At 42.3% G+C, this 22,786-nt stretch overlaps 1 protein-coding gene across 2 annotated transcripts in view; it reads left to right on the forward strand.

The window, feature by feature from the left end:
* The window catches only part of LOC311239564 (E3 ubiquitin-protein ligase MARCHF2-like), a 39,741-nt gene that overhangs the window by 5,869 nt on the left and 11,086 nt on the right, over positions 1-22,786 (forward strand). For both annotated transcript variants that reach the window (XM_084327916.1, XM_084327917.1), the window contains exons 4-5: positions 12,299-12,494; positions 20,978-21,187. In XM_084327916.1, coding sequence (XP_084184042.1) covers positions 12,299-12,494; positions 20,978-21,187 — 406 coding nt within the window. The remainder of the gene's footprint in view (positions 1-12,298; positions 12,495-20,977; positions 21,188-22,786) is intronic.

Here is a 22,786-nt window from a genome sequence, read left to right on the forward strand (position 1 = left end):
TGGCCGCGCCTGTCACGTGCCTGTCGGGGCCAATCAGGCCTACCCCGGAAGTAACTTACAGTTGCGGAACAGTAACAGGCGAGCTGGACGTCATCATGACACAATTTACAAGAACTAGAATGAGCAGGTCATTTGAATTAGCTGATACCTCGATCCTCGCTCTGTCTCGTTTTCTCTCTCTCTCTCTCTCGCTCTCTCGCTCTGTCTCTCAATTAAATTCAAAGGGGCTTTATTGACATGGGAAACATCCGTTTACATTGCCAAAGCCAGTGTTAAAACAAAGCAAAACAATCAAAAATAAATCAGTACAGGTAGTGCAGGAATATGTGTTATTGACAGTCTTTATGGTGGTTGTATTCCGTTGGATGTCCTTTTCTTGTCACAGCAGCTCACAAATCTTGCTGTTGTGTTTGCACATTGTTGTATTTCACCTAGGGGTGCACCGATATATCGGTCGGGTATCGGTATCGGCCGATAAGTGCCTTGTTGACTGCTATCGGCCTATCGCCTGTGCCGATAGCAGTCGCCGATAAATACCCATAAATTTGTGTAGCGTCAAAAGGCAAAAAAAAAAAAGTTCACTCGCGACCTACCTGCACAACGCCCGCCGTCCCCCACACACACACACAAGCTACTGCATCAAAGTAACTACTTATGATTAACAAGGCATTCGTTTTGTGGCATTAACGTTATATAGTTAGTGTTACACAGACAATAACATCAGCATATTATTATTACCCATAGCAGCAAGGCATTACTCCGAGTCCGTTCATTAGCTACCGGGAGATGCAAGACTAACGTTACTGGTGAAAATGTGATTTGCGTTGGAATACTCCTTTGCCAACTTGCTGTACTTTGCTTGCAGGTCTGCAGCCATTATTGCTGCATTATGAATAGCCCCAACTTTAGCCAAGGTAACGTTATGGCTAAACCTTTAACAATAGTTAACGCTAGCTTTCGGTTAGCTGTTCAATGCTATTAATAACACAACTCCCCGTCAACACCCTCTCTCGGGAAGATGGCATTTAAGAAAGTATCTGCTGTTAAAATGACACAAACATTAGTTTTGTGGCATTAACGTTATATAGTTAGTGTTACACGTTCAATAACAAGCATATTATTTACCCGAAGATAGCAGTAAACAAGGCATTACTCCGTTAGTCCGTTCATAGCTCGGTTCCATTCCGTTGCTCATTCCGTACCCAACTACACATTCTGCAATCTGTTAATAAAGTTTTCAACCAGACAAATGTATAGAAAGGCTTTGTTTTATTATAACATTTGTTGCAGTAAAATCATTATGTCTCATTTGGTCATGCTGTGGAGCGCCGGTCGGCGGGCCGGGCAGCTAACGTAGCTACGTTAAGTGTGTTCTGCTCTCGCAAACAGAACAATGGCGGCATGCCCGAAAGTAGAAAATGAATAAACGCTTGCCGATTGGTGGTAAGGACAGCAGGAGGTGGGTGCTAGCGGTGTGGCGTAATTGGCCGAATCGACTGTCAATCAAAATGGTTCCATTGCATTGGTTGAAAGCTCTGGTTGAGAGACTAGTATCCCGCTGCAGGCCGCCAGAATGGTTCCATTGCATTGTGTTACAAAGGGTCAGATTAAACCGAATATATATATTTATTACTTGAGATATATTGTATAATATTTGTATACCGTCTGATATCCCTTGTATATTCTTTGTACATATACACGGAATATCCCTTTACCTAGGTACAGGCCAGACCATAATATTCGTTCTCCTATTGGACAGCGACCCCCTAGGCGCCAACGGCCATACCCCCAATGTCGAGTTCAAAGCCACCGCTAAGACATGTCTCAACATGCCCAGGTTTGCGCAGTAATACGAGACAGAACTGAGGTTGACACTAGATTATTCACCTTACGTATAAATACGGCGCAGGTGGATACAGCAGTTAGTTATCCTAAAACGAGTTGAAGCCTTCACCACGATACAACGTGCTGTGAAGTGGGCCCTTTTTGCCCCTAAATAGAGCCTTGAGAACCGCGTGCGAATTGATAGCTAAAGTGTCAGAGTTTAACGCTGTATCGTCGAGTTCGACTTATTCTATTGTAAAGTAATAGTCTATTATGTATAGTGTATCGTGCGGCTACCGTTCTACAGTGACCAGCATTACCACCGGTTCGTCGTACCGAGCTAGTGCACCTATCCAGGCTGGGCGGCCTAACCTCGTGCCGCCATCCGAGGAGTCCTAGACGAGAACCGTGTGGATATGTACACCGGAGAACCTACACCGACGAATGCAGAGCCTTTTCCGGCTGGATTATATTGCTTTGGTACTGTGGCTGCTGGAGCAGAGAACCGTCTACCCCACTGCTGTGTGGGATCTGCCCTGTGAGGAGCACCGTCAAGCCCGCCTCTAGGACCCACAGAGGCTGGCTAGCTTTCATCCATGCTGCCATGCATACCGGAGTATAGCTGTTGCTTTGTCTACGGACCAAAGGATTATTGCACCGTCTCCTGTATCTGGAGTCTCTTTATTCCTCGTTGATCCAGACTTTTGCTCCCGACAATTCCTCTCCCCTGCTGGCTTACAACCGGAGGGAACCCCCTTAGTATCTCCAGCGGACTACGAGTGTGCCTTATATAATTCTTATGCTACAGGTGGTATTAATTATACCCATCTTAATATGCTCATGGACTTACGCTCTTGACCTACTTAAGTGTTCTTCGCCATATAAGCGCGACTCATAATTCTCAATATTGTAACCTACTATTGCTGCTCTGCTAATAAATACTTCTAAATATGACTTTCTTTGTTAAGCCGTATTATTGTGTGGGTGTTCACCATATATACCGTGTACTGTATGGCCAGTAATTAAAGTACATAACTAAGTAGTGGTTTAATGATACCATACTCTCAATACAGTCAGGGAATTGTACCCCTCAGTTACACATTGGTTGAAAGCTCTGGTTGAGAAAATAGTATCCCTCTGCAGGCCGCCAGACGATACTGGGAGAGAGATAGTGATACCATAAACATATTTCTTGATGTTTCCTTTTTTTAAGTAAGTAAAGAGGCCTACAAATACAAACATACACATACAAATATACAGTAGTTTCATTAAAAAATAATTAAAAAGAAAAAAGAAAAAAAAGAAAAAATAAAAAAAAATTACAAATACTTATATACAAATATCGGTATCGGCCGATAGTGTTAGTTGAACAATCGGTATCGGCGGCCAATTTTCATATCGGTGCATCCCTAATTTCACCCAGTAGGTAAATATGGGAGTTATTTGCCATATTTTCAAAGTCTCTTTGGGTGTCTTCACATGTCTCTGATGTCTTGGTATAGCGGGCAGGTTGTTAGGAAGTGTAGCTCTGTTTCCACCTCTTCATGTGTGCAGTGGGTGCACAGTAGGGCTGACCTTAGAATTTTGTTTGGAATTCGAAGCTTTGGGGCCGAGATTCGATTTTAATTCGAAGCTTCGAGATAAAATATATATATTATAAATAAAATAAAAAATTGTGGGACTTGTACAGCACTTTGTTCAACTTTGTCAGTGCTGTAAAGTTGAAACCTTTTTAAATCTTAGACAAACAAAACACTTGGTTTTAGGGGTGGACGGTATGGTCTAAAATTTATATCACGGTATAATTTGAAGCATAGACGGTAACGGTATATATCACGGTATCAGTGTTTCCGTTAGATTTTTTTTTTGCCTGATAGGCAGGCTATATAAAGAATGACATCCTCAAGGCATGTAGATTTATAATATTTTAACTTAAAACTAGGCTACTTTTGCGTATACAGTCATTATATTCCAAATAAAATAAGTCCAGAGTCGAGACTCCGTGCTGCTTCCAACGAATCCCAATAGTATGCAACTGCAGAGCCGCAGTGTAGGGGCGCTTTCAGGTCCGGTCACAGGCCCGGCTCAACAGCGCCCCCCCACCCAACGGCTGAATTGCCAATGGCTGAATTGGAGTACTGCACTGTGCCGGTACAGATGGGTGGGTAATGGTGGATTCTGCGGCTCTGCAGCTGCATATGCTTCTCGCAAAATCCAGGATCCAGCTCGCGCTGCCCAGCCGTCAGAACACTACACATATCATAATGTTCACAGCAAACGGTAGTTGATCACCAGGTATGTTTTATTAACGTAGAATAATTCATATAAGAAAAACGATAGGGAAATCTCTTACCTTTCTCCACTGGTTAAAAATGTCAGGAACTGAAATTGAAACTTGCTGTGCGCCGCGGTAATATGTGTTTATTATGAAATGACAATTGCGTGTTGACACGCCCACTGCGCGAAGCCTCCTAAATAACCTTTTCCAGTTTGCACATATCTATTATCTATGACTAATTCTATCTATTTTTAGGGGCAAATGCGAGTGAAATAGTCGCGCTGTGGTTACATGACGTCATTGCTATTTTAGAGCTGCTCTACCGGTTACAAGGTATAGTCAAAATCCATACCGTAGAGCAAATTCATACCGTTTATACCGTATACCGTTTATACCGTCCACCCCTACTTTGCTTTCATGAAATATTGTAAGCCGTCATTTGAGGCTTTATAAAAGCAGCACAATGAACACAAATCTGTCAGTGCTGAGTCCGACCTCATCTTAAATAACAAACAACATTGCTTGTTGTAGTTAACACATTAACTGCCACGCTTCTATCCATCAATGTATGATCACTGCCACCAGTCTAAGCCTATGGAGATGTTCACCTTCTTTGCAGGGCTATAACTTTTTAAATTGTATTGCTAAATTGACATTACTATGGCCCATTCAACATCGATTAGCTATCGTTCAGGATGTAGGAACGTTATACTTTTTCATTCATATATTCATACGAAAATTCCGTCTAGAATATAAGTATGTTTTTATCGTTTTCTGCAGTAATTCCTAGAACGCTAGTTATAGGCCTAAACGCATAATATAGATTATCGATTGCAGTTTATTTGCGATACACGCTATATAAAAAAAATTCCAACTGAATACGATCCTAAACGTTATGACTCATCATGCGCGGATGAAAGGGGGGGGGGGTCGTTTATAATTCCGTGATCGTCAGTAAATTATGTAGTATGGGTGATATATTGATCAGAGCGGTTTGCATTAATAATAATAAACAATCACGCTGAAAGTAACGTTACTGTCCTCTTACCGTTCGCCGATGAGACTGGAGGAAAAAGATCCCACTTATTTGACGTCGATCGACTAGATCCATTTACGGTTTGTATGGCGCAATAAACGCCCAAATCATATCGATTATTGAGTTATGGCAGCGATCCATATACACGGATGTGTGTCTAGAGTCCCGCAACAATATGTGACTGCCGGACGCATTTCCCAGATGCACAGAGATCACCAGAGATCCATTTCCGGTTGTAACTCGCCCGATCATCCACCAGGTGGCGGTATTGAAGCGTTGCACGGTTGTGCCGAGTCCCACTGTCTCAGCCGAGGCTGGGTGAGGGAATTATGAATACCATGGCGAAAAAATGAAATATGATCTCTAACATTGTACGCCGTGGATTGGCGGAATTCGCATGACCTTGAAACCCGTCGTGCAACGTGATTGGCGGTGAATGTATTAACAAAGAGAGGCAGAGTTGATAGCTAGGCTGTGCTCCCTGAGTCTGTACCTACTACCTAGTCAAGGATCTCCTTAGTTTTGGATCAGTCACAGTGCTCAGGTATTCTGCCACTGTGTACTCTGTTTAGGGCCAAATAGCATTCGAATTTGCTCTGGTTTTGGGTTGATTCTTTCTAATGTGTCGGATAGTTTTCTTTTTGTTTTCTTATAATTGTTTTAGTCCAGTGTGTTTTCTGTCTGGTGGCTCTGCTTGTGTTTGTGAGCAGTCCCAGAACCAACTGACTGAGCGGGCATCTCTCTAGTCTAGGGCCTAAAAAAAATAATGGTTTGTTTCCGGTTGCCGACCGACCCTGCCGATTTAGAAATCTTAGTCAAACTTTTAGTATTATGGATATTAAACATGCTGGCAGAGTACATGCATCCATGTTGTTGTGAACATTTTAATTAAATAAAGAAATTCCCTATCCATAGTCGCCGTGGGAAAGAATAAAAAAAATTAAATAAAAAATTCCCTACCTACCCATGGCCTTAACTGACAACCAACAGGAAACAAACAATATTGTTTGTTATGCCTAGGGTGTCTCTGTAGGTGAGGGCTTTGTTATGGAGTGTGTCTGGGTCACTTTCTTTTAGGTGATTATCAAATGTAAATGCTTTCTTTTGAATTTTGATGATTAGTGGATCTTCCTAGTTCTGCTCTGCATGCATTATTTGGTGTTTTCCATTGGGTGCGGAGAATGGATTTGCAAAATTCTGCATGCAGAGTCTCAGGCCCTGTCCACACGAGCGCTGGATTTAATATAACCATGATTGTATGTGCGCAGTTGCACTGTTCGGCCACACACAACCGGGGATTTGCTACACTGCAACCGTGGTCTTGAAAACCGGAGTCCAGGGTGAAGTTTTGCGGTTTTGCAGTTGCGTGTGGGCATAGCAACCAAGGTTATTCCCAGTGTTTACAGCAGAGCTGTCGCAATTATTTCCCATGTTCACGGCAGACTGTCAAACAATAGCAAGTTAGCAACCGAGCGCGGGGTAGAGAGATTAGAGCAGAGCCAGCTACACCAGTGTTTACAGCAGAGCTGTCCCAAGTAGCGTTATATGAAAATGATTGTAACAAACTTTTGTTCGAAACGTATCGTCTGTGTTGAAGAGTGTTGTGATCGACTAATGTCTGTTGTCGCATTCCTGACCTGATGCTCAGAGTAAACATGTAGCTGCGGCTAAACTAAACTCATGTGTTGTCAAGTTATTGTTATAAGGAACCCAGTCCAGACTGCATCCCCTTAACAATTGTTTGTATTGAGACGTATTGTATTGTACCCATTCTGCAATGTGTTAAATAACGTTTGCATCCATTCATAGCGGTAACGTTACCACATTACGTTAGCATTTAAGCTATATACTATACATAGATATAGCCATTCACATTAGCATGTAGCTAACAACACCGGCGGTCTTTTGTGAGACTAAACTATCCGCTCTTGGTGGTAAATTGTGTTGCTGATGGTTTTGTTTCATCAACAAATGAGAGGCAGAACACACAGTGAATGTATCCGTTTGTTTATTGCACTTTTATTGCAGTTTCTTTCTTTGCTGAAAATATATGTTCCGTTGGCAAAATGATGGCTATGGTGTTTCTAAACAGGAAGTTTAGTGAGCGTTCAACCTTTTCTGATTGGTTGAAATGGCCTTCATGTCTGAACAACATCGCCGCCTACTGTTTTGGCATTGTACTACATGTATCGGTTGCTGGTTTTTCGGGCCGCCGTGGGTACGCAATTATATGCGGTTGTTCACCTGTGTGGACAGGTTTATTTTTTTCAAACTTCGGTTACATTAAATCCAGCGCTCGTGTGGACAGGGCCTCAGTTTGGTGTTTGTCCTATTTTGTGAAATCTTGGTTTGCAAGTAATAATAATAATAATAATAACTTTATTTGTATAGCACTTTTCATACAGAGGTTGCAGTTCAAAGTGCTTCACAACAGTAAAAAATACAGGCATAAGCGAGCATAAAAAGATAGACAGGTAGAATCACAGTGTTTCACATTAGGATCTAGCATCCCAATAGGCTCTCCGCTTACAGTTTTCAGTAACACAAATAGTAAAAATAGTTTAAAATGATTCAGTTTAAAAATAGTCAAAAAATTATAAAATAGAACGGACATAAAAAATACAGGCATGAGCGAGCATAGCAAGATATGGCAAATCACAGTGTTTCACATTAGGATCTAGCATCCTAATAGGCTCTCTATTCAGTAATACTCCTGTAATTCCCAACATACTTCACAGTACATATTGCTGTAACTTTAGTGATATTAGATCACAGGGACACAAACCCACACTGTAACTTTAGTGATACTAGATCACAGGGACTCGAACCCACACTGTAACTTTAGTGATACTAGATCACAGGGACTCGAACCCACACTGTAACTTTAGTGATACTAGATCACAGGGACTCGAACCCACACTGTAACTTTAGTGATACTAGATCACAGGGACTCGAACCCACACTTTAACTTTAGTGATACTAGATCACAGGGACTCGAACCCACACTGTAACTTTAGTGATACTAGATCACAGGGACTCGAACCCACACTGTAACTTTAGTGATATTAGATCACAGGGACTCGAACCCATACTAAATAGTGGGACCTATTGCATGAACAAATAATCAGTGTTTCACATTTGGATCTAGCAAATAATAAAAATAGTTTAAAATGATTCAGTTTAAAAATAGTCATCAGTAAGAAGTAAAAAGTGCAATAACCGACACATGAATTTGATAGGCAGTGTATAAGAGTAGGCAGGGTAAGAATAGTGCAGGTAAATACAAGTTGTGTCAGGATATCCCTGATGTTTCCTCTTGCCACTAGGTGGTAGCAGATATCTATCAGTGAAATGCCTGAGCAAAGAGATAGGTTTTAAGCTGTCTTTTAAAGATGTCTAGCGAGTTGGCTTCCCTGATGTTTTGGGGTAGTTTGTTCCATAGTTTTGGGGCATAGTTGATAAAGGCTGCATTACCGATCCTCTTTTGACTGCTTCTGGGAGCCTCTAGTAGTCCAGCAGCTGATGATCGCAGTGTTCTTGCTGGTGTGTAATTTATTAGAGTGTTGGCGATGTAGCTAGGTCCCTGTCCATTTAGAGCTTTGTATGTAAGGAGAAGGACCTTAAAGTCAATTCTAAATGTTACAGGAAGCCAGTGTAAAGCAGCTAAGACTGGACTAATGTGCTCTCTCCTTTTGGTTCTAGTTAGCAGTCGGGCTGCAGAGTTTTGGATTAGCTGAAGCCTCTCTGTGGTTTTCTTAGGGAGACCTGTGAAAAGTGCATTACAGTAGTCTAACCGGCTAGATATGAATGCATGAATTAGCTTCTCAGCATCGTTCTGATTAATAAATGGTCGTACTTTTGCTATATTTCTGAGATGGAAGAACGATGTTTTCGTCACTTTGCTAATATGAGAATTGAAGTTCAGTTCTGAATCTATGATAACCCCAAGACTAGTGACCTCAGATTTGATCCAAGGGGTTAGTCCCCCCAGGTTCTTTATTAATGTTTCTTTTTTAGTTTTGGAGCCGATAATTAGAATTTCAGTTTTGTTCTCGTTTAGTTTCAGGAAGTTCTTACTCATCCATTTATTTATTGCCAGTAAGCAGTCTGTAATGGAGCTAATCGCTGTATCATTTGGTTCAGCAGATATGTACAGTTGTGTATCATCCGCATAGCTATGGAAATCTACATTATGTTCTCTGATGATATCACCCAGCGGTAACATGTAAAGGGAGAAGAGTAAAGGACCTAAGCAACTCCCTTGTGCAACTCCATAGTTGTTGTCGTATATATCAGACATGTGATCTCCTAGTTTAACATAGAATTTCCTCCCTCTGATGTATGTTTTAAACCAGCCCAGCACATGTTCTGAGAAACCGACATGGTTTTCAAGACGATCGATTAGAATATCGTGATCGATTGTATCAAATGCTGCACTGAGATCTAACAGGATAAGGATGGAGATCTTATTCTCGTCAGAGTTTAGTCTGAGGTCACTGATTATTTTGGTGAGGGCACTTTCAGTGCTATGATATTTTCTGAATCCTGACTGAAATTCTTCTAAGATGTTGTTTTCTTCAAGAAAGGAATTTATTTGAACTGAAACTATCTTTTCAAGTACTTTACTAATGAATGGTAGGTTGGATATTGGACGATAATTTGCCATTTCATTACTATCCAAGTTAGGTTTTTTTAGTAATGGCTTTACAACTGCTGTTTTAAAGGCATCCGGGAAAATACCAGTCCTAAGGGAAGTGTTTATGATATCTAGCACAGGGCTTGAAACACTATTAAATACCCGTTTGAAGAAAGCTGTAGGTATAGGGTCAATGTCTGAGGTGGAGGAGTTACATTCTGAGACAGTTTTGCAGAGTACATCTAATGTGATGCATGTGAAACTTCTCATGGTTACATTGCACGGTTTGCCGCAATCAGCTTTATTTCCATCATGAGTAATGCTGGCCCTGATCAAGGTTATTTTGTTGTTAAAGAATAGTGCAAGTTCTTCACACTTAACCGTTGATGACTGAGGAGGTGTAGGGGCAGTGTTGAGTAGTACATTAATAGTGGAAAAGAGGATTCTGGAGTTTCCAGCATTTTCTGTAATGATTTTAGAGAAGTAATCTTTCCTTGCTAAGCGGATGGTTTTATTATAAGCAGTTAAAGCATCTTTGTATATATCACAGCATATGGTGGTTTTTGTTTTTCTCCATTTTCGCTCCGCTGCACGACATTTCCTTTTTTCTTCGTTGACCGTATTATAGTTTAACCAGGGCGAGGCTCTAGTTTTCTTCTTTTTCGTTTTTAATGGGGCGACAGAATTTAATATAGATGACATTGCATCATTGAGATTTTCTACCATTTCATTTAGAGAGCTGTCATGATTGTGTGGTTCATGTAGTCTGATAAGATCAATGAACTTTGATTCAGCTTTGTCGTTTAGGAGCCTCTTTTTAACTATGATTTCTTTTTTTGTTTTAGTAAGGGTTATTTGAGTATCAAAAAATATACAGTGATGGTCGGAGAGAGGTAATTCAGTTATTGAGATATTTGTTATGCTTAGCCCAGGTGTTGTTATAACTAAGTCTAGTGTATTCCCAAGCATGTGAGTTGCATTTGTTATATGCTGTATTAGGTCAAAGCTATCCAGTAGATTTTTTAGTTCTATAGTTTTGGAGTCTGTTTTCTTATTAAAATGGATGTTCAAGTTTCCATTTAGGATTAAGTGGGCCCCAGACCTCGCAACCATGCAGGGAAATGGGTTCTATGACTGAGTCTAATATTTTGAGCCATATTTGAATTGGGATGTCTAGCTTGATGTTCCTTTTGATAGCATAAAAAGCCCTCTTGCTTTGTCTCTCAGGTCGTTCACAACTTGGTTGAAGTTCCCTGTAGCACTGATGTTTAGGCCGAGATGGGTGTAATTTTTTGTGTGTTCTAGGGCTATTGTGTCTCGGAGGAATTTGTGTTTGTCTCTCTCTCTCTCTCTCTCTTTCTGTCTCTCTCTCTCTAACCAGAAGTAAAAGCTCAGCCCCTCCCCTTCTTGTCTGACACCCACCCCTTTTTTGGCCTCAATGTAGTGGCCTGTGAGCGTGAATACTTTCGGCAAGCAACAAGCCCTTCCGTGTTGCTCTGATTGGCCGAGCGCGCGCATGAGCCGCGACAAGCCCCTCAGCCAGGCAGGAATACTAAACTCCGCTTAACGCAATTTATACAAATGGAAGTATTGATTTTGCCGTAACGACTCATTAAAAAAAGATACCGTTAACTGGACTATGTTGTTTCTTTACACATATGTTGGATTATGTAATTGGTTTGTCATGACAAACCAATAAAAAATCGCGAATTAACCGGTGGCTACAACAACACACAGTAACTACATGCATCATTGTTTACAATGAACGGTGGGGCTAATCGAAAGGACTGGACACGGACAAGTTAAACAGCAATCAATTAATTTATATATTACAGTCCGGTTCTGTGTTTGTTTGTGTCTGTAGATTGTTGGTGAACAACTAACTTTAGGTTCGTTTAACTTGTCCGTGTCCAGTCCTTTCGATTAGCCCCACCGTTCATTGTAAACAATGATGCATGTAGTTACTGTGTGTTGTTGTAGCCACCGGTTAATTCGCGATTTTCTATTGGTTTATCATGACAAACCAATTACATAATCCAACATATGTGTAAAGAAACAACATATTCCAGTTAACGGTATATTTTTTTAATGATTCGTTACGGCGAAATCAATACTTCCATTTGTATAAATTGCGTTAAGCGGAGCTTAGTATTCCTGCCTGGCTGAGGGGCTTGTCGCGGCTCATGCGCGCGCTCGGCCAATCGGAGCAACGCGGAAGGGCTTGTTGCTTGCCGAAAGTATTCACGCGGCCTGCGAAGTAGTTTAGGACTACAGTATATCTCTGTATCTCTGTAGAGCTGGAGCTCAGTAGTTTAGGACTGTATCTCTGTAGAGCTGGAGCTCAGTAGTTTAGGACTATATCTCTGTGAAGCTGGAGCTATCTGCCACGAGGGCTCTGGAGGAAAGACCCTGCTCTAACAACATGTTTTCTAACCTCCTCAGCGACGTGGGCATGTGTCGTATCTGCCACGAGGGCTCTGGAGGAAAGACCCTACTCTAACAACATGTTTTCTAACCTCCTCAGCGACGTGGGCATGTGTCGTATCTGCCACGAGGGCTCCGGAGGCGAGGCCCTGCTCTCCCCCTGCGGCTGCACCGGCACGCTGGGCAAGGTGCACAAGAGCTGCCTGGAGAAGTGGCTCTCGTCCTCCAACACCAGCTACTGTGAGCTCTGCCACACTGAGTTCACCACCGAGCGGCGGCCGCAGCCCCTCACACAGGTCAGAGTCCAGAGAGAAATACATTTACACCATCTACACCAGGGGTTCTCAACCTTTCTGCTGCCAAGGCACCCCTGTGTTCAATAAAATATTCCAGGGCACCCCTACATACGATAAAGACTTTTCCGGTCCTGTCATTTTTGCTACAATGATGACAAAAGTGCTTGCTTTCAAAATAATGTTTATTTAAGAAACCGGGAAACACATTTGTGTGTATATGCCTATATAATGCATTATTAACAGGTGTTTCAGGTCTAAATGGCTTAGTACTGTTGACATTACACTGCTTGTAGTAGTCAATCAAATAGCATATTTCTTTAAATAAAATTACAGAAGATTATCACTAAAGTGCTATCTGTTGCAGCTGCACACTTTTCCATAAAAATAGCATATTTGGATAAGTGTGACCATTTCTCAAACTGAATCATGTATTTTTTTTAAATACAGAAAAGGATCACTAAAGTGCTATCTGTTGCAGCTGCACTGTTCTCCATAAAAATAGCATATTTGGATAAGTTTGACCATTTCTCAAAAACAGAAAATCATGTATTTTTTTTAAATACAGAAAAGGATCACCAAGTTACCATTTCTCAAAAAATATAAATAAATACAGAAAATAAGCACTCGTTCACTCAGTGGACATTTCTAGCTCAATGTGAGGTCTGCTGCTGCTGGCTAATAATACGGTCAATACGTGGGGAGATCTTTGACAAGGCAACACGCATGTCATCCTCAAGGCTCAACTTGGCCCTATATTTTGTTTTCAGAGCTGTCATGGATGAAAAGCCAGCTTCACAGATATGTGGTGCTGAATGGTATCAACACCTTAACTTCTGCATCATGAGATACTTGGTACTCAGCACCACACTCTGAAACTAGCTCTCCAGGTGGTATCAGATGAGATTTCAATGAGTTCTTCCAAGAGTTTGGATGGAGATGCGTCTGGAAGCTTTGTCTCTCAATGTTGTCTGTAAAGTTTTTTTTTATCCAAAGTAACTTGGTGGTCCTTTTCTGTGTTTTATTAAATAATGATTTTCAGATTTTGAGAAATGGTCAAACTTATCCAAATATGGTATTTTCATGGAAAACAGTGCAGCTGCAACAGATAGCACTTTAGTGATAATTTTCTGTAATCCAAAAAGAATAAAAAAAAAAAAATCTTTTAAATCTCAAGGCACCCCTGGCAGCCCTCTGCGGCACCCCTGTTGAGAACCGCTGATCTACACCATCTATCCATCACCATCAATTCTTAATATCCAAAGATTGATATATATATAATTTTTTTTTATTCATTCAACATTTATTTAAACTCCAGAGGTTTCCCTAATTTACAGTGACGTTGAGATTACAACTAAAATAGATGGAATAACATGAAGAGAAAAACAATTAATGATACAAATCGGCACGATACAATCAAGTTATAATAATATAAAAACAATTAATCGGCATGATGCAATCAAGTTATAATAATATAAAAACAAGTAATCAGCACGATGCAATCAAGTTATAATAATATAAAAACAAGTAATCAGCACGATGCAATCAAGTTATAATAATATAAAAACAAGTAATCAGCACGATACAATCAAGTTATAATAATATAAAAACAATTAATCAGCACGATACAATCAAGTTATAATATAAAAACAAGTATAATCAGCACGATACAATCAAGTTATAATAAAAATAAAAACAAGTAATCAGCACGATACAATCAAGTTATAATAAAATAAAAACAAGTAATCAGCACGATAACAATCAAGTTATAATAATATAAAAACAAGTAATCTGCATGATACAATCAAGTTATAATAATATAAAAACAAGTAATCTGCATGATACAATCAAGTTATAATAATATAAAAACAAGTAATCTGCATGATACAATCAAGTTATAATAATATAAAAACAAGTAATCTGCATGATACAATCAAGTTATAATAATATAATGGCGAGGACTTGACATGGACCACACACATTGACAGTGTTGTGAAGAAGGCACGACAACGCCTCTACTTCCTCAGGCGCCTAAGGAAGTTCCAAGTCAGTCAGAAGATCCTTAGGAACTTCTACTCATGTACAATAGAGAGCATCCTGACCGGCAACATCACCTCCTGGTTTGGGAATAGCACTGCACAAGACCGTAGCAGACTACAAAGAGTGACACGTTCAGCCGAACGCACAATTGGAGGGGGGCTTCCCACCCTCCAGAACATTTACAACAAGCGGTGCAAGGGGAAGGCTAAGAGAATTATTAAGGACTCGAGCCACCCGAACAACTGCCTCTTTGAACTGCTGCGGTCAGGCAAGCGATACCGGAGTCTTAAGGCGAGCACAGAAAGACTCAGAAGAAGCTTCTATCCCCAGGCCATCAGGCTGCTAAACGAACAATAAACACTATGCAACAACCATCAAATGCACACAGCACACACACCCACACGCACACACTCACTCAAACAAACAACACACTGCAGCACCCACTCTCCACACTTTAGATCACACAAACACACTTTACACTTTATATTTATTGATAAAGGATTTGCACTACAACTCGTACACCTACTGTGAATTGTACCTAAATTGCACCTCGTCCCATTTCTGCCTTGCACTATATAGTATTGTATATTAGTACACTGCACAGTATTGTATATTGTATGGTAACTACGTCTATTCTGCATCGAACATTGTACATATGTCTAAACTGAACACTGTGACCTCATTTTTTTACTTCTAATTTTACTATGTTATTTTATTTCATACTTATCTTGTCTTGCACAGTCTCTGGAGCGTAACAGTAAGAAGCATTTTGTATAAAAGTATTCTGTACTTCTGTATGACAAATATTAAAGAAACTTGAACTTGAAAAACAAGTAATCTGCATGATACAATCGAGTTATAATAATGTAAAAACAAGTAATCTGCACGATACAATCAAGTTATTATAAGATAAAAACAATTAATCGCAGCACAATAAAAACAAGATAAAATAAGATACAAACAAGTAATCACAGCACAATAAAAACAAGATAAGATTAGATAAAACAAGTAATCACACCACAATAAAAACAAGATAAACACAATACTGCCACCCTTTTCCATCCTACCACCGGAACCACCCCCTACTGCCCCAGTTCAACCACTCTCCACCCAAGACCCCCCCCCCCCCCCCCCCCCCTACTGCCATCAGTATTTCTTGCTCGCCTCCCGTTCTGCATGTGTTTCTGAGTTCCTGCTGATCTATGACGACTCACTTGATCAAATGACGTCTTTTCACAACAACGACATCAAGGCCAGTTGAACCAGAATAGAACTGAGACCTTGTGACCTCGAAATACAATCTGGTAAATAATATGACGCCGTATCGAGACCCCACAGATTTAAAACGCATAACATGTTTGTCTCGTCGATGTTTATTGTATGACGGAGTGCAATTATCAAATAAGTGAAATCGAAAACCATTCTTCAGTCAAAGTTCACCATTCTGTCTGCTTGACCATGTTGGGGGGGGGGGGGGGGGTCAGGTGAATTAAGAACAGGTAAAATAAAAGAGAGTCGATACATACATCACAGAGGTAAGGGAAATAATTAAAACACACAAACAACCAAATACAATGACATGGTATGTAATACATGAAGCAGAACAGAAGATGACAGTCCTTAAAAGTAGTGGTAGTGAGAGGATCCTATACATCAGACCAGCGATACGCCATTCACACTGAATTCTGATTGCCACGCCCTTTTTTGGGGGGGGGGGGGGGGGGTGGACAACTCCAGGAATGAGATGCCGTTTGTTCATAAACTACAACTTCTGGACAAAACACTGGTATATAAATCACACCAAAGACTATCAAGGCCCAGAAATAGTCATTGCAAGATAAGATAAGATTACATATTCCTTTATTGATCCCTTGGGGAAATTTGGGCATCATAGCAGCATGAGGGAGGGGGAAGGCAGGGCTCTACGCTAACCTTTTTCCCAAGGAGCACAATTAAATTAAATTAAACAATTTAGGAGCACACAAAAACATTTAGGAGCACACAAAAATATTTAGGAGCACAGTGAAAATATTTCAAGTAACAGAGTTTATTTAATTTTTTCAAAAATAAATGTATATTTGTACTGTGCGTGCATGTGCAAACGGGAACGGGACACACATCTGTGCAATAGCACATACCACCAAAGTCACTGGCCCACTGTGTGTGTGTATCTGCGCGTGCAAACGGGAATGGGACACAGACATTTGAACTATTAAGTGATTAATGCCTACTGTGGCAAAGTTGTAGCCAACAACTAGGCCTAATAAAAAAGGCAGTGACATTGAACAAAAAGGAGACACTGGCATTACCACCAGGGCCATCAGTAGAGGGGACTGTAAAGTGCCTTTTCGGTATACTACCTTTGCTAAAACTGTGTTCTCTGTTAAAGGTGGTAACTACTGGAATAGCCTACCAGTTGTGATTAGAGAGTGCCCCACATACTCCATGTTCAAGACTCATCTTAAACTGCATATTAAGGCAAACCAGAACTGTGATCATTTTTAATCTGATTTAGTTTATGTAACTTGTTTCTTGTTTTTATTGTTGTTTTTATCATTGATTGTCACAATGCTTTTACCCTAAGCAGGCTATTTATTTATTGAACAAGTTTTGCTGTCTCCTGGTGTAAATTAGCTCTTGCTACAACCCTGCATGTTTACATTTTGTATTTTGTACTTGATGTTCATTAACATGTGCTGTCCCTATCAAATAAACTATCAAATCAAACTACTGCTACAAAAGTAACAGTCACTTAACTTTAGCTTTTGCCCCTTTTATGCATACAATGCCTATGTTTTGGCTAGTGTTGCTCTTCTAGAAAAATAATCCTTTCAGGGTTGCCTATTGAAATACTGTACACCTCCAGTACAGAAACATTATTTATGAGTTTGCGTGTCAGGTAGACCATTGATTGACAGTCGATTCTGCCAATTACGTCACACCGCTTTCACCCACCTCTGCTGTTGATAACGCTAGCCAAGTTAGCACACACACACGCACAGTGGGCCAGTGACTTTGGTGTAGGGGTGTAACAATGCATCGCAATGCATCGATCCTAAGGGGAAAATTCAACTGCATCGATTTGAAAATGTTAGAATCGATTATCGCAATTTTAATGTGTACACAGTGTTATGTTATTCTCGTGTCCGTTACAGCCAACACAACGACATACGCTACTGCATCAACGTTATGAGTAACAAAGCAAGGCATTCGTTTTGTTGCATTAACGTTATATTACTATTGCTATCGATAAATCTAGGTGTTCTATAATCTATTGCTATTGGTAAGACTAGAATAAGTTACTGTCTCGGAAAACTCTCGCATATCGCAATGGCGGACTTTCAGGAAGTAAAAAGTCAAATGAGAGCTTCCGATTGGTCATTTCCTTTTCCCCCCTTGAAACCAGTCACGTCACTACTGTGATTGGACCGTTGTCTTAAGTGCAATGTGGGACTTTGAACGATTATCAGCGGAGAGAAAAAAGCACGACTGAGGCTGTAATCTTCACTCTCACACCGTGCGAGTAATTGATTTTTCCGGTTTGCACACACATATTTCTAGGGGCAAATGCAAGCAATATGGTCGCACTGTAGGTACAGGTATGGCAGGGTTTACGGTTTGATTCTATGGCAATTTTAAAGGGGACATGCATTATAAATGGCTTTTTTCTGTGTTTAGCATGATTTTATAGTAATAGGGGTTAGTATCCATGGGTCTGTGTCTCTAATTACCATATTGACTCATCAGTCTAGTCTCGAGTTCACGAGATCTTCCCTCACTCAACTAAGCTGTTCTGATTTGACGGTATTGCTGACGTGAATAGGGTACTGATTTGCATAACTAACGCCCCCTCTATGGTTGACAGCGACAGCAGAGCGAGTGGAAATATCTTCACTTCCTCAAACAGAGCGAGGCAGAGAGCGCATAGTGTAACCCGACACTTCCTCAAACGGGTTTTGACTGCGAGCAGAGAGCGGACGAGCGAGAGAGAGGGAGAGAGATGGAGAGAGGGACCCGTCTTCTCTCACACATGCAGCGTTTACACAGTGCTCCGTGTGTCCCTCTCTCTCTCTCTCCCTCTCTATCTCTCTTTCCCTCGCAGTCGAGCACCAGCATATCACTGTAATATCTTTGCGCATGCTCCCACGCGCACGCCCGTATTCCGATCCGTACAATAATAATCACAGGGGTATTATTGTCATTTGAAACAAGTTACCAATGCATTGTCCCGTGGGATTATGCCCCCCCGCGGCGAAATTCATTAGTATCCCCCTCAGTCTCTCTCTATCTCTCTGTGCCAGTCGCAGAGCCAGGCCAACACAGCCTGAAATCCAAAGTGAAAAAGATTTGGCTTTTGAGTACTTGATTGGAAATATAAAACAATGAATTTTTTTTAATAAAAGCTTACAGATGTGTTCAATAGACTCACAGGAATTGTGTAAAGTTGCCCAAATAGTGCTAGGAATAGCAATGCATGTCCCCTTTAAAATAAACGGTAATAAAAGAGAAATAGAATAAACAGTAAAATAGTGCAATAGTGCAGTGCAATAAAATAGAATAGACGGAGTAAAATGATGCACCAACAAAACAAACGTTTAAAACAACGTAAGCATTCTGCTGACATATACAGCACAAATAAAAAGGCAAAGTACCAGGATGTGCCGGTCTGTCTGCTGACAGGGTTTCTGTAAGAAGTGTGGATTACAAGAGTCGTTATCTTTCAAAGACCATGCAGGATATTCCGTCATGATATCACATTCCTCTACGTCAAGACGTGAAATATGATCACAGCTATTATGGGTGTAGAGAGAGAGACACAATGAGGCCAAACTGACACTTCATAACATCCTCAGGGCCGTCTTCCTCCCCCTGTACTGGTCCTTATGTTCGTCTTCCTCCCCCTGTACTGGTCCTCAGGGACTCTTCCTCCCCCTGTACTGGTCCTCAGGGACTCTTCCTCCCCCTGTACTGGTCCTCAGGGACTCTTCCTCTCCCTGTACTGGTCCTCTGGGACTCTTCCTCCCCCTGTACTGGTCCTCAGGGACTCTTCCTCCCCCTGTACTGGTCCTCAGGGACTCTTCCTCCCCCTGTACTGGTCCTCAGGGACTCTTCCTCCCCCTGTACTGGTCCTCATGTTCGTCTTCCTCCCCCTGTACTGGTCCTCATGTTCGTCTTCCTCCCCCTGTACTGGTCCTCAGGGACTCTTCCTCCCCCTGTACTGGTCCTCAGGGACTCTTCCTCCCCCTGTACTGGTCCTCATGTTCGTCTTCCTCCCCCTGTACTGGTCCTCTCAGGGACTCTTCCTCCCCCTGTACTGGTCCTCATGGTCATCTTCCTCCCCCTGTACTGGTCCTCTCAGGGACTCTTCCTCCCCCTGTACTGGTCCTCTCAGGGACTCTTCCTCCCCCTGTACTGGTCCTCTCAGGGACTCTTCCTCCCCCTGTACTGGTCCTCTCAGGGACTCTTCCTCCCCCTGTACTGGTCCTCATGGTCATCTTCCTCCCCCTGTACTGGTCCTCTCAGGGACTCTTCCTCCCCCTGTACTGGTCCTCTCAGGGACTCTTCCTCCCCCTGTACTGGTCCTCTCTGGGATTCTTCCTCCCTCTGTACTGGTCCTTATGGTCGTCCTCCTCCCCCTGTACTGGTCCTTATTAGGGGTGGACGGTATAAACGGTATACGGTATAAACGGTATGAATTTGCTCTACGGTATGGATTTTGACTATACCTTGTAACCGGTAGAGCAGCTCTAAAATAGCAATGACGTCATGTAACCACAGCGCGACTATTTCACTCGCATTTGCCCCTAAAAATAGATAGAATTAGTCATAGATAATAGATATGTGCAAACTGGAAAAAGTTATTTAGGAGACTTCGCGCAGTGGGCGTGTCAACACGCAATTGTCATTTCATAATAAACACATATTACCGCGGCGCACAGCAAGTTTCAATTTCAGTTCCTGGCATTTTTAACCAGTGGAGAAAGGTAAGAGATTTCCCTATCGTTTTTCTTATATGAATTATTCTACGTTAATAAAACATACCTGGTGATCAACTACAGTTTGCTGTGAACATTATGATATGTGTGTAGTGTTCTGACGGCTGGGCAGCGCGAGCTGGATGCTGGATTTAGCGAGAAGCATATGCAGCTGCAGAGCCGCAGAGTAGGGGCGCTTTCAGGTCCGGTCACAGGCCCGCTCAACAGCGCCCCCCACCCAACGGCTGAATTGCCAATGGCTGAATTTGAGTACAGAGTAGTACTAATTCATGTTTTATAATCGCCTGTATATTGTATATTTACTGTTACATTTGCACTGGTTGGATGCCAGACTTTCTTTCATTGTACTGTACTGTGCTGTATGATGACAATAAACTTGAATCTAATCAGGCAAAGTCGATCCTACCCCCATCCGTAACGTAACGTCTATGTCTGTGTTGTTGTCCCCAGTGGCTGAAGGACCCTGGTCCGCGCAGTGAGAAGCGCACCCTGCTGTGTGACATGGCCTGCTTCCTGCTCATCACGCCCCTGGCGGCCATCTCCGGCTGGCTGTGTCTGAGGGGCGCCCAGGACCATCTGCAGCTGAAGAGCAGACTGGAGGTGGTGGGGCTCATCGCCCTCACCATCGCCCTGTTCACCATCTACATCCTCTGGACGCTGGTGAGTAGGTCCTGATGGCTCTGTACACCATCTACATCCTCTGGACGCTGGTGAGTAGGTCCTGATGGCTCTGTTCACCATCTACATCCTCTGGACGCTGGTGAGTAGGTCCTGATGGCTCTGTACACCATCTACATCCTCTGGACGCTGGTGAGTAGGTCCTGATGGCTCTGTTCACCATCTACATCCTCTGGACGCTGGTGAGTAGGTCCTGATGGCTCTGCACACCATCTACATCCTCTGGACGCTGGTGAGTAGGTCCTGATGGCTCTGCACACCATCTACATCCTCTGGACGCTGGTGAGTAGGTCCTGATGGCTCTGTACACCATCTACATCCTCTGGACGCTGGTGAGTAGGTCCTGATGGCTCTGTACACCATCTACATCCTCTGGACGCTGGTGAGTAGGTCCTGATGGCTCTGTACACCATCTACATCCTCTGGACGCTGGTGAGTAGGTCCTGATGGCTCTGTACACCATCTACATCCTCTGGACGCTGGTGAGTAGGTCCTGGTGACTCTGTTCACCATCTACATCCTCTGGACGCTGGTGAGTAGGTCCTGATGGCTCTGCACCGGTTTGAGGATTAATAGCCGCTGCAGTCGACGCTGTTAGCCACATCATGGACGGTGCATATAGACCTCTCACATATAGTCCTCACTATAGACCTCTCTCTCTATAGACCTCTCACTATAGACCTCTCACATATAGTCCTCACTATAGACCTCTCACTATAGACCTCTCACATATAGTCCTCACTATAGACCTCTCACATATAGTCCTCACTATAGACCTCTCACTATAGACCTCTCACATATAGTCCTCACTATAGACCTCTCACTGTAGACCTCTCACTATAGACCTCTCACATATAGTCCTCACTATAGACCTCTCACATATAGTCCTCACTATAGACCTCTCACTATAGACCTCTCACATATAGTCCTCACTATAGACCTCTCACTATAGACCTCTCTCTATAGACCTCTCACTATAGACCTCTCACATATAGTCCTCACTATAGACCTCTCACTATAGACCTCTCACATATAGTCCTCACTATAGACCTCTCACTATAGACCTCTCACTATAGACCTCTCACATATAGTCCTCACTATAGACCTCTCACTATAGACCTCTCACATATAGTCCTCACTATAGACCTCTCACTATTATGACCTCTCGCATATAGACCTCTCACTATAGACCTCTCACATATAGACCTCTCACATATAGACCTCTCACATATAGTCCTCACTATAGACCGTCTCACGGAGGACGCCATATCCCATGTGCTGCACACAGCAGCATCACACCTGGACAAGAGGCAGGGGAACTATGTGAGAATGCTATTCATCGACTACAGCTCGGCATTCAATACCATAGTCCCCTCCATACTCATAGCCAAGCTCAGGGACCTGGGCTTGGGCTATGACCTCTGCCAGTGGGTCTTGGACTTCCTGACTGGCAGACCCCAGGTGGTGAGAGCAGGCAACTGCACCTCCTCATCCATCACCCTCAACATAGGGGCCCCCCAGGGCTGTGTTCTGAGTCCCCTCCTCTACTCCCTGTACACACACGACTGTGTGGCTCAGCGG

This window comes from Notolepis coatsorum (assembly GCF_963971535.1).
Source record: "Notolepis coatsorum genome assembly, chromosome: 13".
Lineage (NCBI taxonomy): Eukaryota > Metazoa > Chordata > Actinopteri > Aulopiformes > Paralepididae > Notolepis > Notolepis coatsorum.